The following is a 19,260-nucleotide window of genomic DNA, read 5'->3' as shown; positions in this document are numbered from 1 at the left end:
AAACAGTAAGTAAGCAAACAAAATTTGCATTCCCTACCCCCTTGGATAGGTTTCACTTTCCAACAAATATGTCAGTAATATACAGGACACTGATCAGATTTTCAGCTAAGCAGAAATTTGATGTAGACTATATCACCTCTGAAGTTTAACAGACTTTGGGTAGATTTCCTAACTTTAGTAAAGCAAAATTCAATCTTGTTATTCCTTCTCCATCTTTCTCTCTACAGGTGTGCACATCCAGCCTGACCTCCTACTCTATTAGTTCTCTGCAAATGTTCACTGGCTGTAGTTAAGCAGTAAACATCCACTGAAGCTATAGCAGCTTCTTATAATAGCTACATAGGAAAATGAAGGTCAGAGTTTGGTGATTTACCTAGGATGCTATCAAGTATCCTAGCACGTTATCTCTGGGGCTTACTAGCACTAAATAAAGGGTGCTGCAGGGGCAGAGTGGAGAGTGAGTAAAGCAGTTAACACGAACACATGAAAGCCACATGGCACAGAGACTAGAATTCACCCCCTACCAAGACTGGCACATCACAAATGAGATGCGGGAAAAAAAAATCTGTTTGCTGAATAAGCTCAATGTTTTTAACATAGCCACACAAATATTGTGCTGGCTAGTTTTATGTAAACTTGACACATACTGCAGTCATATGAGAGGAGGGAACCTCCATTGACAAAAAGCTTCCATAAGATCAAGCTGCAGGTAAGCCTGCAGGGCATTTCCTTTCTTTCCTTCTTAAAATAATTTATTTTTATTTTATTTGCATTGGTGTTTTGTGGGCATGTATATCTGTGTGAATATGTCAGACTTGTAGTTACAGACAGTTGTTAGCTGCTATGTGGGTGCTGGAAATTGAACATAGGTCCTCTGGAAGAGCAGTCAGCGCTCTAAATTACTCGCCAGCCCCAAGTTGGGCATTTTTATTGTTAGTGATTGAAGTAGGAGGGACAGAACCAATATGGGTGGGGCCATCCCTAGGCTGGTAGTTCTGGGTTCTATAAGAAAGCAGACTGAACTAGCCATGGGGAGCAAGCCAATAAATTGCACCCCTCCATGGTCTCTGCATCAAGGTTCCTGCACTGACTGAGTTCCTGATCTGAGTTCATCAATGAACAAAAAAACCCCTTTCCTTCCAAACTTGCTTTTGGTGTTTTATCAGAGTAATAGTAACCCTAACTAAGACAAATACTAACTGAAACTTGATGATCATTTATAAATTTGAGCGCCTGAAAGAACATAAATTTTACAATTGGTAATCAGTTGCAATCAGAAAAACAAACAAGCACACAAAACTCTTAGAAGTAGCACGGGTTTATCACCCTGTAACAAGTATCCTTCCTGACTATAAATGTTTCATACAACACAATCAGGAAAACATCATAAAGAATCAAGCAGGATAACACAAATTTTTAAAAAATTAAATAACGCTAGAAAGTCCTGGGAGGTCAATGAATAGAAAGAAATTGATGAATCTTTCCTGTTTTCATCTAAATCCCAAGTTCAAACTATTTAAAGTTTCAAGGTAAAACAAAACAGTAATTTAAAAAGGGAAATAGACAAAACCTCCTGTATGTTTGTCTTTCTGATTTAGTTAATTTAAGAGATACCAAACCTATGTTGGAGTAGCCAAGTACCTTAATTCTTGAAAAGGGAGTGCAAATAGGAGACATTAAGGTCATATGCTACTTTGTTTCATTCACTCACATATTTTTGCTCCATGTGTAGTAAAGATCAGAAATCCAGCTATAGCACACAGTTTCAGTAAGAAAGAAATTATGAAACAAGATTATTAGCCAAATTCAAGAGAAAATCCCAAAGGTGAAAACTTTTTGTCTCTTGAAGAGCTTATACTATTCCAACCAAATAGCAATACTTGAAATGTAATGTACGAAAAGCAATAGTCTTCTCATGCAATATATCATTGTAAAGTGAGGAAAGAGGAAGCTTCTGTCAAGAGGATACTTCAAATGTATCAGTCTTAATTCATATGGGGCTGGAGAGATAGCTCAGTGCTAAGATCACTGGCTGCCTTCCCATAGGATACCACTTTGATTCCAGCCTCCACATGGCAGCTCACAACTGTCTCTACCTCTAGTTTCAAAGGTTACAACACTCTCTTCTGGTCAACAAGGGCACTAGGCACACATGTGACATACAGACATACATCCAGGCACAACACCTATATACCTAAAGAAACATTAAAAAATTAAAACAAAAATTATATAATGAAAAGTAAACAAGAAAATGAATGAAGTATTTACCTCATCTTCAATATCAATAAATGTGCTCATATCCAACTCCTCTGGAAATGACATTCGATCATTCAGTTTAATTCTATGCATGGTTGTATAATCAAAATCAAATCTTTTCAATTGTAAGGTCAGCAGATAAGGAAAATGCAAAAACCGAAGACCCTAAAAAGAAACGTGTGGTTAGGGGTACAAATGGATTTGAATACTGAAATCATCTCAGACAATTACATAATAATATTTATATGCCTCTTACCTTACGAGCATCACACTTCTTCTTACAACGTTCACAAAAATATTGATTTGGGCCATCCAAGATCTCTGGCTGAATAAATGCATGCAATGCTTCTTCCTAGTTAGAAAAAAAGTAACTATCTTATAATCACTTAAAAATTGCTTTAAAAATTACTTAAAAAATATTTAGCTAATCAGAGCTAGTGAAAGATCACTGATTCAAGTCTGACAAATGGGGAATCTGCATAAGACCAAACTAGACTCCCTTAACATAGGTGACAATGGTGTGACTGGGACAATATATGAGGCCACTGGCAGTGGGTTCAAGATCTAACACTAATGCACAAACTGACTTAGTGGAGCCCATGCTCAGCCTAGACACAGGGGTGTGGGAGTGGAGAGGTACCTTGGTCCTCCCTCAACTAGATGATGGGACAGACTTAGTAGACTTCCTATGGGAGGCGTTACCCTCTCTGTAGAGCAGATGGGAGGAGGGAGGAAGTAGAATGAGTGGGAGGAGAGGAGGGAGGGGGAACTGGGACTGAAATGTAAAAATTAAATTAATAAAAGAAAAGTAAATACTGGGGAAAAGGATTTCTATTTTTGTTTCCACAGAAAATGAAAAGCTGTGGATTCCTTCCAGACTAATGTTTGATCAAGCCAGACCGCCTGAAACAGAGTACCAGGTGATCCTACATTCAAAACAGCTGGACAAAGCAGCCTTACAGACTACAGCCAGGATTTCTGCATCTTCTTCGAATCCCCCATGACAGTGCCCCTTACCAGCAGGAAGTAGTTTGGAAAGAACGACAACCAAATTCCCAAATATTGTCTATAAATGTTTGTTTTCATTTAAATGGACTTGGTTATATAAAATAAATAAATAAATCTAAATTTCATTTTAAAAAGTAAATAAAAAATACTATTTAATGGCAATGTCTTAAGTATGAAACACTGAATTACCACAACTGTTATGCATGGAATGGTTAGAAAACTAATCTTAAAAAGTAATAAAATTAACAGCAAAATGTTATAATTATCATTAAAAGTTATATTAAAATTATTTTACTTAATTCTTCATAAAAATTGCTTTGATCAGTATTGCATACCTGATTTCTGACTTTTACATTGTGATGTTGACTGAATAATAAAGAAAGTGAAGTCCTGATCTTTAGGAAGTACTTGCATATATCTTAGAGACATGTCTGTATCAGTTCAACTTTCTTTATAGGCACTTATAACTGTCCTCATATGACCCATCTTTAAAATTCACAGTCATCCTTAATCACTACAGTCATGTCAGCCTGCACTACTGATAACTAAAACCTCCCATTGCCATGTGTTATTGCTCTTGCTGTCAGAGGCATGCAGGTTCTTGGACTTTCACACAGGAGAGCCATATGTTTTTCTCTTCTCAGGACAGTCTTAAGACAGAGACAAAAAGTTGGTAGATACAAAAACTTTAATCACTAGCAAGTCAATTAAAACAATACTCAACATAAGAAAATAAGATGGGTGCATAGTCTCAAATTTCAACTGATGGTATCTTTCCTATACACATGCTCTAACCAGAAGAACTATTGACAACACATTACATACCAAGAAGAGGATAAGGAAAGCATCTTCAATTATGTTTGGTAAACACATTGTTCCCCAAAAGATAAAGAAGCTCAAACTTGCTAAATGGACTTAATTGTAAAATGGTCTGTTTGGCTCACAGATCAACTCTCCACTACCGTTTGACACAGATTACTTTGAAACAAAATAAGAGACTGACAAGATAACCAAGTGCTTGAAAACTCATCTCATCTCCTACGCTTTCTCATCTCACATGGAAGCACCAAACAGGCTGTTTTTAATATACAACTAAACGTTTCACAGGCTACCACAGGCAAGAACACATTTGGAAAAAAAAATTTCTTTTTCTCTCTGAAGCATATTCTAAAAAAAGGAAAAGGAAAAATTCCTTTTAATACAAAGGAAGAAAAAGAAACTTTAAAAACAAAAACAAAAACAAAAAAAAAAAAAAAAAAAAAAAAACAAAACAAAACAAAAAAAAAACGAAAAACAGACTTACAGTTGCTGCTGCTGGTGGTACGCCTTTGATCCCAGCATTCAGGAAACAGAGGCAGGTAGATCTCTTTGAGTTCAAGGCCAGCCTGGTCTACAGAGCTAGGTCCAAGGCAGCCAAAGCTACACAATAAAACCTTGCCTCAAAAAAAAAAAAAAAAAAAAAAAAAAAAAATTTAAATAAGAGAGAGCAACACCACACAACTTTAAAACTTTAAATTTTTATTAAACCATGTCTTGGTCTCTGACAGTTCATAGCAGTGATTTTTTTTTTTTTTTTAGACAGGATCTCTTATATATATTATATATACCTCTGGCTGTTTGGGAACTTATATAACCAGGCTGGCCTCTGATTTGTAAATGCTGGGATAAAAGGCATGCATCAACACATTTGTTTCAACAGATGGTTCTACAAAATTAAGCTTAATTTTTTTAAAAAAAAAAAAAAAAAACGGTTTTTCTGTCTCTGGTATTACATACTTTTCGCAAACCATGAGTTTAAGTTCACATAGCATATATTACATCTTAATACTTGAGTGGGAATTCTGTACATAAGTATAGTTACTAAACTTAGGGAAATTTAATACTGGTAAAGTACTTTTGGCAGTTCATGTTCCAATCCTAGCAATTACTAGAATACAGAATATACTAGGCTGTGTGTTAAGATTTCTTAAACCCACAGAACATTCTCTTAGAGACTAGCTATCTCATGACATTCTGCAGCCTGGGCTGTCTGATGTTCTCTATGTTCAGAATCACTTTCCACATCACTTATTAGTAGATTAATAGGTAAGTAATGGTGAAATCTTTTAAGGGCATCATGGTCACAGGCTATTTGCAGTCCTTAACTTCTTTAATTGCCTAGTCATTTCTCCACTAAAGAGTTTGTATTTTCCCCTTGAAGACAAAAGATTCATAGAGAACGTGCTAAAATCCCAAGTCTTATCAACATTCTATCTCTGGTTTTGAATATTCACTAGCAGTCTTTAACAGGTAACACATGCCTATCTGAATTTACATTTGATATGACTGACATGCTTTGCTTTTATCTTGATCAGTACCATACAACTGCTGTCCCCATATAAATAACCTGTGATCTTACTTTGGCCCTCTCCCTTTCCTTGGTTGTAAAGTGGGTATTCTTTGTACTTTAAGCACAGGTAACACATCATGCCCCTGCCTAAACCATACTCCCACTTCGTTTTGTCCTGTCTTGTGGGTTGGATTCGGCACTGTTCATGAACAGGGTATCAATGAACCTAACTGTTCAACCTTGCCTTTTCATTGCTGTCATAACTGAAGAAAAACTTGGCTTGGATATCTAATATTGGTTTGTACCATTGTTGAAGTTTCTTGAGATTGTTACTCTGCCACCACAATCTATTCTTTGAAGGGGTGACAATAGTACAACTTATCCTTGTGATGTTTAAGAATTCATTAAAATGCCTTTCTGACTCATGTGGAAGTACTTCAAAGGGAGCCTCACCATTGTTTTGATTTCCTGAACATTTCTTCTGGCTTGTAATTTAGCTGTCAGTTCAATGCATGTTTATCTTCACATTTTATACTCGAGCACCTTCCCACAGCCAAATATCTTTTTCACATTTGTATCTCTCATTTTTGTTTAGTTGCCCCTAAATTTCATCCTTTCTTGACCATTCTGATCTAGTCTTCATTTGTGGGATTTATTTATTTATTTATTTATTTATTTATTTATTTATTTATTTATTTATTTAATGAGTTTGATGAATTCAGTTTTCCTGACAGTGGAGAGCCCAGGTTCTGTGTTGCTGGTTTAAGAACTGTTATGGTTTGCTCTTACTGACATTTCTTTCCTCACTGTAAGGCACTTAGAGGATGGAGACGTTCTTCTACAAGCTTGTAGTGTGGGTAGTGTATGGAGTGTCTGGAAAAGAGAACATCAGGTACTCTGAGCTCATCAGCATTGGACAGGAGAGAGGGGGGCAGGCACTACAAAATACTTATGGCTTTATAACACGAGGAGCAAAAATCTGGTCTTCCTGAACCTTCAGGTACAGCACTATTTAGTTTGAGCAGACTTTCCTTATTAGCTTAGGAAAGATCTTGTTTCTTGGACAGATACAAGGGAGAGTATGGTCTCCTTTCGTTTTTGTAGGCAGCTTCTTCTTTTTTTTTTCTTGTTTTCTTCACATTGTTTACCCTGATCCTGAAGAATCAGTCTTCTTTATTCACTTCCAAGGCTGCTATTCCTAATCCTGAGCACTATAAAACCACTTCCCTACAGCAAGCACCATAGATTACCAGCCCCAGTCTATGCTCACTCACTGGGCATGTGTACTTCCTGAGTGTGCTTCTTCTCTTTATAGTTTGGTTTCTTAATATGCAAATTATATGCTTCAGACATACAAGCTAGCAGCAGTAATGGAAAAATCAGTTTAAACTTCATGTCTAGTTTGCTACTTATAAATAGTGCATTAACTTCCATTTCCCAGCAGTGCAGACCCTGTGTTACATGGATTTTACTTTCATTATACCCAGTGTTTGGGCTTTGAGGGATATGTGCAGATATTCCAGAAGCCAGATAAGGATGAATTAATATATCATGAGCTTAATAATGGTGTATCAACAAGGTAATAATAAAATAAAATTAGCTGGCTAGAAAGATTAGTGTCAACTCATCTGTCCATTTGATAAATCATGTAAGTGACAGGCTAAAATGTTTAAAGAGGTTCTGCACTTACTGTGAGGTAGTAACTAAAACTCACACTGTAGTGTATTTTAGGGATCAAAAAGTAATAGGTCCTGGGCAACAAAAAGTGAACAAAATGTTACCAACACTGTGCTGCTGTTAGCACACAGAACAGAACATCACAGCACTGCTTCCTATAAGCTATAGTTTTGTATGTTAATCTGTTAACAAATTATGCTTCTAAAAAATTTGCTCAAAATTGTGACTGTATCATTTTAGCGTGACAAGTTTTGCTATTATAGGCCATTCTCTTCCTCATATACTAAGAATAATTTAACTGCATATACAGTTGTAGACTGTACTTTTCAGAAACCAAAGTAGAACAAGGAGAATTTTTAGATTTTTACTTCAGCAAGTAAAAAGCCAGATCATCACAATTTTATAGCAATACATATAATCCAAGCACAACTGCAAGTGGAAGAAACAGTACCACCCCAATCCTTGACTACCAGCCTAACTGTATTATCCACAGACGCAGTTTTTCTCTTCACCATTTAACATTTGCTTTGTTCAGAATGGGGGAACCAGTATTAAAATGATTATTTTCTACACTGAACAAACAATACAAACTGGAACAAAGTACTGAGCACTAACTCCTGCATGACAGATGCAGTGAGCAATTCTTGCTGGTGACACAGAGCAAAGTAGCATGTTTTTTTTTTTTTCTCTCTCTCATTTTTTTCTCCCTCCTTCCTATGCCCCCTGACCCTCCCTCCCCTCTTACCCTCACCCCCACCCCCACTCCACAGGGAGGGTGATGCCTTCCAGGAGGGATCATCAAAACCTGTCAAGTCATTTGGAGTAGTTACTAGGCCCTCCCTCCTGCCTCTAGGCTAAGGGAGTACCCCTCATGGGGGATGGACTCTCAAAGTCCTTTTGTGCACCAGGAATACATCCTGGTTCCACTCTCAAAGGTCTTTTAGACTGCCCAGGCCTTCTAACTGAGACCCATGTTCAGGGGGTCTGAGTCGGTCTAATGCTGGATAACCAGCTATCAGTCTGGGGGCCCATTAGCTCCTCCTTGTTCAGGTAAGCTGTCTCTGTGGGTTTCTGTAGCCTGGTCTTGAATAACATGTTTCTTTAAAGATGGCAACATTCAACCTTCTCCCTGAGATACTTTGCCATGAGTCAGGGAAAAAACTCTAGATATCTTAACCTAAGCTATTTGTTCATTCATTAATTTTTTCATTTTAATCTCTAAGAATTATAAATTTGCACATACTTGCAAGAATTAATATTACCTAAAGATATTCTGTGTAAGTTGTCCTGTTTCCCAAGGCTGATGCTTTGTAAACTACAGAACAACACAATGGTAATAATGACACTAATATGATCTGTCTTCCTCACTCAAACAGTCCAATTTCACTGTTGGCCCCAGTCTGTGTATTAAGTTCTATGCATATTTATTATCTGTGTTGGGTCCTTTATCTTACAGGACAGCAAAGGCATTAGATCATTTTTATATAAAGAATGGAACTGACCAAATTCATAAGTCTAGTAATGGTCAATCAGTTGTATAGTTCTAAAATGTAGTTATAAAAGACATTTACATGACCAAGTTTATGTAAATAAAATCAGACATTATGCAAACTTTTGCAACTGGCTTTCTTCCATACAGCATCATATCCTACATACTCATTCAAATCAGTGACTGTATTAACCATTTGGTCCTTTTCATGCTTATATATACAGAAATATATTTAATCATTTACTTGTTAAAGTAAATCTCAGCTTACTTCAGCTTTTGAATACTAACAATAAAAATGCAACCAATATTAATGTACACATTTCTATATGAACATGAATTTACTTCTTTTGGATAAATGGTCCAGAATAGAGTTACTGGGACTTGCATCAATCATGTATTCAGTTTCATAAAGATTGTTTACATTTATACCAGCAACATAACCCAGTTTTTCTGCATTGTCAGCAGCTTTAACTGCCATAATTATTTTGTGTATGTGTGTGAATGTGTATGTGCATAGGTGTGTCTACATAGTGAAGTCAGAAATCAGTGTTGGGTGTCCTTCTCAATTGTTTTTCACCTGATTTTTACAGAAAGGGTCTCTTACTGAACATGACTAGACTGGCCAGCTAGCCAACCTTGGAAATCTTCCTAGCAAATCTTGGGTATCTTCCTAGTAAACCTCAAGTATCTTCTTTTCTCCATCTCCCCAGCACTTTAAGTACTGGTTTGTGTCAACATGCTCAACTTCTATGTGAACTCTGGGGATTAAAAAATCAGGCCTTCACACTTACATGGCTAGCAAGGTTCATCTATGTGAGATGGATGTTAATGGTAGACAGTAGGCAGCATTACTTGAATATTCCATCCTACCTTTCTTGAATTATTTTCCTGTCTGTAAAAAACTCAGTTGGGCATATGTGTATGAATTTATTTCTGAGTTTTCTGTTCAATTATCCCTGTGTCAATACCACAGTATTCCAATGATTGCAGAAATATGAAAAGGCTCTTTATTGCTAAGTAGCATTCATTCCAATTTCAGTAGGTCTGTTCCTTCCACTTTACTCTTTTTAGAAGAAATATTTTGTTATTGTAGTTCATATTAATATATGCTATTAAAAGTCTTGGTGGCCCTCAATAAGATCTATATTACAACCATATAATTTTTTGAGAACTGATATCTTTACTATGCTGAATCTTCAATCAATGTATTTATCCATTTAAACACCTTTCCCAGAGTTTTTCTGGTTTTCAGTATAGGAGTCCAATATATGTGGGTTTTTTGTTACTGTTTTTCCATTTCCATTTGTTTTTTTAGGATTAAAAGTAATACTATTATTTTTAATTTCATTTTCACATATTCATTATTAGTACCCTGAAAAACAATGACTTTTGAATACTTATCTTATAGTCTTGTAAAGTTACTTTAGTTTGCTTTATTATCTGCTTGTTTTAAACCTGCCTTAGGATTTCCTATACAATCATGTATATTAAATACAGGAGGAGGTCAGCTTAGTCCTTGCTCCTTCCATTTGACTGGGCCATATTAAACACAGTGCTAAGAACAAATATCTTTGCTTAGACAATCTGGATAGGGAAGGGAAGAAGCCTTGGAAGGAATTTTCCTTTTTTTTTTTTTTTTTTTTTAAGAGATTATGTTGAATTAATATTTTGTTCTTAAAATTTTTAGGACAAGTGTCCTCTGAAACAATTCAGATTTGAAAATTTCTTTTTCCAATTTTTTTCAGTTACGAAGTTTTTAAGTAGCTCACTAGTCATATGACTTTGAAGTCACCTAATTTGTACTTGGTTGCAGTTTGTGCTTAAGTAATTGATGAGTGATTTCTTTTTCATCCCAATGCTGACAATTTTTGTTATCTCTTTTTTGTTAGTCTTGCAATAGGGTTGTAAAACCTCCTTTTTTTTTTTTTTAAGAACAAAATGCTTTATTGACATTCTCTTCACTGATCTCCATTCTTTTTAGAAAGTATTATTATTATATAATTGCTTTCAATGAGTTTCTTTGGCTTTTGTTTTTCCAGGATAGGTAAAACCTTAAGACTACTGACATTTTTACTTTTTAAACTAACCATTCAATATTGTTTTACTTTCAAAATTTTGATACCTGTGTCTTAAATTTGATATTATAATTTCATTTTAATTCAGTTATAAGAGTTCTTAAAACTCCTATTGAGATCTTCTTCTACTTGGTTGATCTATGTTATTTAGATGCTGTTTTTTTCTTGAATGTCCACTCTGATGAAATGCTGGTGATTCGTTTGTTAATTTTCAAAGTGGATTGTGGAAGAAAAAAAAAAAAAAAAAAGCAACAAAATCCCAAAAACTGATGGCTTAGAAATTCTTCACATGTTCTAGATATTCCTTTGTCCAGGTACATGATGTATAAATGTTCTTTCAGCCTTTACTCTCTTCATCTCTTTCATGTGGTATTCTAACCATTTGGTTGTTTTCTGTTTTCTTTCTGCTAGTGGCATTTATGCCGGCTTCACTGTGGTTAGAAATCACATAATGTGATTTAAAATTTTTAAGAGTATTTTTACAGCCCAAGCTTTGGCCTATCTGGCCTATATTTTGTGGCTATTTAAATGTGTACTCTGCAGCTGAATGGGGCATTTGATAAATGTCAATTAGAGTTCTATCAAATGGTGGTGCTGTTTTGATTCTTCTATGACTCTGCCATTTGTGTATAGGTGTTTTACCTATCAACTGGCAAAAGAATGGGATACTGAAATCTCCAACTATAAGTGCAAATTTGTTCATATGTCTTTTCTAAAGAATGCCATTTCTTCATGCAGCTGTTAGTTGTCTTGATGGTATGGAAATATTATAAAATCTTTTTCATCTGCCTAATAATGCACAGCTATTCCCAATTTCTTCTGATGAATATTTGCATGACACATCAGTTCCATCTTCTCACTGTCAAATCACATGTGCATGCATATAATTACTCATGGCCAGCTTATTATTGAATTGTGTTTTTAAAAACCCGTTTCTAAGTTGGTATAATTACACAATTTATATATAATCCAGGTGACCACAGTATTTTCAGACTTTTGTGCATCTTTTGGTTATCATTCCTATTTACTTTGTGCCTTATAAGAGTTACTGAAACACTTAAAAAATACTACAGATTTATTCAAAGTATGTTTTGAGTTCTTTTACTTTTTTGCCCTAGTTACCAGGACTTATCAAGATCATCCTTTTATCACTTCTAATAACCCAACATCTCCTATGTTTTTATGTCCTCTTCCATTTACAGTAAAACTATCTTAAACATTTCTTCTATCTACACTGAAAATTCCATTAGACAGCAAAGTGATTTTGGTTCAAACATCAAATATAATTTAGAAGACTTGTCAAGGAAAGAAAACCTATTACATTTATCAGCATTTGTCCTAAACCTTAATTTGGTACAGATCTTTCACACTGTCCTCAGAATCCTCATGTACCTTGAAATATTAGCAACTGTGCCACAGAGAAAGAAATACAAGTAAGACACCTATAACAAATTTCTCTGATACAGAAATTTCTACTTCCAAAATTTATTTAATCAAATGTGTCTTCCAAAAGGATCTACTGAGTCTTGTCAGAACCAGTGCTGAACTCAGCCTGCAAGCTGCAGAGCAGGAAAATACTTGAATATTGGCTGCTTTTTAATACAATGAAGATGAGACATGTAGTAGCTGCTCTAATGATAAAAGATAGTTTCATAATGCACAATAAAAGACCTTTCTTTAATTGTAAGAGCTCTTAGCATTCATTACTAAGTCTGCAAGCATGCTAAAAATTCTAAGAGGTGATTAAAATGGTGACTGCAAATAAATTGAATAACTGCTTATCCATGTTTTAACCTTAAATACTATTCTCAATTTAAGTATGAAAATATTTAATTACTAATACCACACATTTTAAATTGAAGGAAAATACTTCAAATTTTTAATAGAATTCCATATACTTGTCTAAAAAACTCCTGGTTTACCTGACTGACATATCCTTAATTTTGTGGCTTAGACAAGAGAATACACAATAAACAGAACACATAATCATCAATGTTGTATGTGCACATGTATTTGTAATGTGTAGATTGGTGTGTGTTATCTGTAAATATCTACTAAGACAAAAATAACAGAGTTCACCAATAATGGTATAAAAACAAATTAAGAGTTAAATTAAAATTAAGCCCAAATTTTAAGTATAATGATTAAATGATTCTTTTGACTCAATTTTTACAATCCATATAAAAACAAATTAAGAGTTAAATTAAAATTAAGCCCAAATTTTAAATATAATGATTAAATGATTCTTTTGACTCATTTTTTACAATCCATATTATACCAAATTCCTTTAAAAACATATGAATTAACAAACTACATAGATTTAGATGCTATATGATGCTGTGGCCCAATAAATATAGTTTTTAAGTTCTGTAATCAGAAAATAATAAAAAGTCACTTAATCCAGCTTAAGACTTCTGAAGATAGTATATGCCTTAGAAGCCCTATCTTGGGTCATTTCACCTGCTGTATTTTTCCACAGTACATTCCAACAAAGTCTACAATGTTTTGAGTTCTTCTGTAAGTAAGCCCCATTAGTACATGTTGCAAAAAAGTTGCTCTCATCCTGCATCATAGCTGAACTTTCACTTCCTACTGAGGCACCATTCCCCATATTTCAATGGGAGTACTGTCCTGTCTTTGGAGAACTGTACTTAGAAATGTGTCACTGGTTATTTCACCTCAAGTATCCTCCAAATAACTCTGCCTCTAATATACTCATAGAAATGACAGGAAATCAGAAGGCAAACAATGGAGAGGAGATTTAGCTAAGCAGCTAGCTCTCTCAACATCCAAGTTAGACCAAAAACATCTTTCACAAGAAACATGTTAAGCAAATAAAAAAAGAAAAAAAAATTCATTACTAATCCCTGGGACTTCTACTTCCTCAGTATATATTTACCAGAGAAATGCTAGCATTTAAAAATCAGATAACAATTATCACTAAAAAGGAAATTCTATTAATTTTCAATTTTTTTCAGTATGCCTTTTTTACTTTGATTTGTAAAATAGAGTAACACTGGAAAAATAAGATAATGTAACAGGCCAAGGACAACTCAATACACCTAGAATGGCAGCTAGCAATGATACAACTAAAAATTTAACGCTTACTTTCAATTATCACCAGGAAGCAGACTGTTAACACAGTGGTGCAAAGGAGACTGATCATACACTATCCAGGAAAAGGTCTTTGACCCTGATGCTGGTTTTGATTCCCACTGATTAGACTCCAAAACTTCTTATTCATTATTTCCTAGTGCAATATAAAAGCTAAAGGACTTGGGGCTGGAGACATGGCTTAGAGGTAAAAAGCACATATATTGCAGAGGGCCCAAGTTCAGTTCCCAGCACCCATGATGGGCAGCTGACAGCCTTCAACTGCAGCTCAGGGGCATCCAATGCTTCTAGCTGCCTTAGGTACTTGCATACACGGTTGCAGACTCATACACACTAATAAAATAAATCTTAGAAAAATAACTGAAAAGACTCAATTAGCCTACAAGGTTGCAGGACTAAACCTATCAGTGGTATTATTTGAGAAGATAAAGCAAGAGATAGTTTTAAGTAAATAAGAGATAGTTTGAAAAACAATAATTACAGCTAGTGCCTTGAGCAATAAAATGTCAAAATTCTGCTTTTTAAAGTTGTTTTTGAATGAACTGACAACTTTGTCAATAAAGTGCTTGCCAAGTAAGCATGAGAGCCTGATTTGGGACCCAGAACCCAGCTGAATGCTGGCTGTAGTGGTACATACTTATAACCCAGCCATGAAGAAGGACAGACTGGCTAAGACTGTTAGCTAGCTCACTTAGCCAAATCAGTGAGCTACATGTTCACTGAGAGATGATTTCAAAAATTAAAAAAACAAAAAATGTGGGTCATCTCCGGTTTTATAGTGAGTTCAAAGGCAGCCTGGGCTACATAAGACCCAGTCTCAAAATCTAACTAACTTATTAATAACTAAAGGCTCCCCTGGCATGTAAAAATGTTGAATCAATGTTTTTGATTACTAATTTTAAGCAACAACAACTCTTTCCATGACTTTCTTTTATCAAAGTAAATATACATATATATCAATAAAAATAAGTAAGACAATACAGTAATTAAAATATGGATTCTGAGAGAGATGGGAAAACTTTAGGCAAACCTCCAATTAGAAACTTATCATATAAACAATAGGATATTATCTCTGATTTTCAAGTTACTTGTGCTTGTACAATGCTTGGTTTATTTCAAGGGAAATGGAGGATCTTCTATGTGTCCAACCCAGTTATACACACAATTATGATCATCCTATCTCAGCCTGATAAGTGCTGAAATTACAGTCTCTTATCAATGTATTTTGTAACTAAGCATTCAGAATACGGCCGATCCTTAAAAAACAAAAACAACAAAACAATATAAAACAAAACAAAAAAGGCCTTTATTGTAAAATTTAGAGGTTATTTTCCCAATTAAAATAATAAATAGAAAAAAAATGACTTTTCTATGCCCCCCCCCCAACAAAAGAAGCTAAAATGCCATTTATAAAATAGAGGGATAAGGGCAACATACATACATACATACATACATACATATATATGTATGTATGTATGTTGTGTGAAATAATTCAATCACCTATAGGGGAAAATACTTGTATTCCTTCTATTCATTCTTCCTCTTCTACATGAAACATTAGGATTCACTGAAGGGTTAAAACTGTTCTACATTTTGCTATGTAAAGTGCAGGAATGACTAACAGCCCCAGAAGGTATATCTTAGGATGATTTCACCAGATAAGTGGTTATCCTACTGTGCTACTGTGTACTCTGTAAAAATACCAAGCAGTCAGCTGGAAGGTACATACCACACTAGCAAACGCTTGGCTGGACCCATAAGGTCGGATGACCAGTGGAATATCAAGGTATGTGTCAATTCTCCAGCCCTCATAACCACATTCCAGACATCTCACGTAGTCTTTCAGCTTGCCTTGATACAGCTCATTTATAAGATCAGCCTAAAAATAACATTCACATTTTAAAACAATGTTCCTTACAAGCAATTTGAAGTTATATCTAATGCAATCAATGCTTCTTAGAATAAACACAAAATGATATTGATTTTTAGTATTAAAGTTTTAGAAAGCCAATTAAGATATGTCTAAATTTTAAGGGACAAAAGTGACACTTGAAAAAAAAAATCACCTGAAATAAAAAATAGATTAGCATTAGATTAAAACAGAATGTGTACAATTAACTATTTCAATAACCCAAACCAATAAAGCTAGTAAAATATCAGTGCACTCTATACTCTCTTCCTTACACTGTATGTATCCTAACCCACATTTCAGGAGTGTTGTTACAGAACTAAGAACTGCTATGCTTTGACTACTTTACACAAAATCACTAGTCTCAATACATTCTTATTTATAAAATTCCACTGCTAACTTGGGCAAACAAAAATTTAAAGAATAATAAACATAAAACAATGTACAGAATTTAAGAAATAAGGACTCAAACAATATCTTAAAATTAATCTCCCTCAAAATATCCTTATCAAAAAGAATGCACCTCTCACTTACTTCCCAAACAGTCAACTATGGCTCTTCTAACATAGCTTAGGCAGGTAATTCACTAATGGCCCTTCATTACTTATGAATGTTACATATGAATGTCTTGCCTCAAGATTCTTGTACCAAATTTTAGGAAGTCAGTAGGAATGCCCCAGCTGATCTTAATGAAGTGCTGACTCACAGAGAGGGATGTGAACAAGGAGGAAAGGTAACTTCCCACCTATGAAGAAGAAACAGCCCCTAATATATCTATACAAAATCACTCAAGTCCCATAGGTTATGCAGATAAATCACCAGGAGTTTAAGCAATTTTCATCATCTCTCAAATAAAAAAATAAGTCTAGGAGAAAATACACAGTTTTCTTCCTCATAATCCTATCTGGTGAAATATCCAGGGTGAATCTATACACCTTCAGACTGATCACCAATACCTACTCTAATATAATTGACTTGATGGACCCATCTTCACTTTCCTGCTCCCTCATAGGTCTTCTGCATCTAGTACTTTTCAAAATGGTTCAAAACCAGTGTCCTAAAATATTAGAAATCTAGTATTTCCCCACACACAAAAAGTAATTCTTCTTCATATTTATAAATTCTCTTAATGTTTTTCTATTCACCTTTGAAATTCATCTTAAACCTGATTTTATAATATACAAATGGATTCCTACCTACTGTTTAAAAGATTCTCCTTCAAGCCACCATATCATTCCAATCAGAGGTCAGGTCCTTGTGCTACCTTAGGACTCTTCCTCTTTCATCCCCAGGGTATTCTATTACATCCAGTCTATACTCTCATCCACACTGAATCCCATAGAGCCGAGCCCCTCGGTGAGTTAAAGACCTAAATATCAAAGCACATGACTACACTTGCCTGGTCAAAATGAAGATAAAGCTTGATGAATATACTTTATAATATGGTACAGATCATCACCTATTTAAAAAAAAATGAAAACAACACTCAAATTTATCCCCCCCAAAACAATAGATGTTAACAGAAGGTGGGAGTCTAGTAATTTCATTTCCAAATGTAGCAGGCTGATACCCAAGTTTCAAAAAAATCCAACAGAATAACAGACATTTTAAGATATCAACTATCTTCTTAACACATAGTCCCCTCAGCTTGAGAGAGAGAAGTTACCTGTTCTGTTTGCTTCCACTTCTGTTCCAAAGCATCAAACATAACACGGCATAGTTCTTGTACATCGTGCTGTTGCCAAGCTATGTCAATATGAAACTTAATTAAAAATAGTATCAAACAGCATAATAAAACATTGCATTACTGTTTCAACACAAATAGCAACATGGACAAGTCTACTTTAATAACTGAAATCTTTTTAAGAACACAGGAAGACATTACAACCATGAAAGGACAGTCAGAGAGTAATAATCGAAGCAGTTGCATAAGTAGCTTTCTGGTGCTGGAATACTTGTTAGTTTTCATTGTAAAGAAATATATTAGATACCCTACATTAAGGACAATCCTCTCTGCATCAGAGAGAAACCTCAACCAGCCAAAATGCAGAGTATGTAGTCCAGTTCTAATGGATATATCTATAACATGTTTATAATATCAATTAATGAGAAAAGAGGTCACAAATTTTAAAGAGAGCAAGGAGAGGTATATGGGAGGGTTTGTGTGTGGGGGGAAGAGAATAGAGAAATGATGTAATTACATTATCAAAAGAAGAGAATATTCTTAAATTTACAAAGAAAAAAAAGTTGCTCCTTTCTAGTATTTTTTTCCGTATCTGTTTTTTTATCATGTTGAAAAAATAAAAGAAGTATGTCAGAAAAAAAGTTAAACCTGTAACTTTTTTTTAAAGCTCATTAAAAATATAAAGCTGGGAGGTGATGGCATATGCCTTTAATCTCAGCTTAGCGTGGTCTACAAAGAGAGTTCCAGAACAGCCATGGCTGTTACACAGAAAAACCTTGTTTCAAAACAAAACAAAAATAAAAAAATAGAACATACTAAACTGTACAAGAACCTTAATTAGTTACAATTTATCTTTCAGAGCTTGTATAATTAAAAATAAATGACTTTAACATTCAAGCAAAAAACAAGATGTTTTAGGTAAAGACCATTAAGTTGTTGATGTGCTGCAGATATGTGAGCCCATGGTCCACTAAAGTCATCAGTACAAGAGTTATTACCCTCACTGCTGTCCCATCCAAAGCTCCTTGTAACGTCTGTGGTCTCAATTGCTCTCTTTTTGCTGGTTTGTAACAAGACAAAAAGCCTTTGCAGCTGGTACGGAATGCTTGTCACAGGATCTTCTTCAGATTCTTCAAATTCCCACCTAGGTGGACAAGATGTCAACTACATAAAAAGATTTCACTCTTTAAAACATAATAACAAAATCATTATATAAGATCTTAATTCTAGGTATTCAATACACAAAGCTTGGGTATTAACAAAAACTAGAAGAACTATGTAATCAGCCTTTCTCTAATTTATAAACTCAAAAACCAAACAGAAAGCACAAGGTGGCTCCAGTCTGGAGAATAAAAGGCAAAACTCACTTACATGTAAATGTCAAATCTGAATCTGACCAAACTTTGTACTAATAAGTAATTCACAAAAAATGCAGAGTATTCAACAATAAAACATTAAAACCTAAACTGGAAAAAACGTAAGACAAATAAGACCAGCTTTCAATATATACAATTTTTGAGGGAATTACAAAGGAGAACAGAAGGAGTTAAAAACAAATCAAATCAATTATGAATCATATTAATCAATTATAATGTGTGAGTCTTTTTTTTTTTTTTTTTTTTTTTGTCTGACTAAACAAATGGTTCAAAAAGTTACATGGCCATCACAGGTTAACTCTAACTCTGAGCCATTATATCACAAATGAAATGGAGCATGTCT

General features: G+C 34.6%; 1 protein-coding gene across 2 annotated transcripts in view; it reads right to left on the bottom strand.

Annotated features, from left to right (window-relative positions):
* Positions 1-19,260, bottom strand: part of Usp47 (ubiquitin specific peptidase 47) — a 92,265-nt gene that overhangs the window by 29,288 nt on the left and 43,717 nt on the right. For both annotated transcript variants that reach the window (XM_051192689.1, XM_051192690.1), the window contains 5 exons: positions 18,540-18,685; positions 17,524-17,603; positions 15,678-15,827; positions 2,513-2,608; positions 2,269-2,421 (listed from right to left, as the gene is read on the bottom strand). In XM_051192689.1, the coding sequence (XP_051048646.1) occupies positions 2,269-2,421; positions 2,513-2,608; positions 15,678-15,827; positions 17,524-17,603; positions 18,540-18,685 (625 nt within the window). The remainder of the gene's footprint in view (positions 1-2,268; positions 2,422-2,512; positions 2,609-15,677; positions 15,828-17,523; positions 17,604-18,539; positions 18,686-19,260) is intronic.

This window comes from Phodopus roborovskii, unplaced genomic scaffold, assembly GCF_943737965.1.
Source record: "Phodopus roborovskii unplaced genomic scaffold, PHOROB, whole genome shotgun sequence".
In the NCBI taxonomy this organism is placed as follows: domain Eukaryota; kingdom Metazoa; phylum Chordata; class Mammalia; order Rodentia; family Cricetidae; genus Phodopus; species Phodopus roborovskii.
Note: the sequence above shows the minus strand (reverse complement) of the source record. Positions and strands in the feature narration are given on the sequence as shown.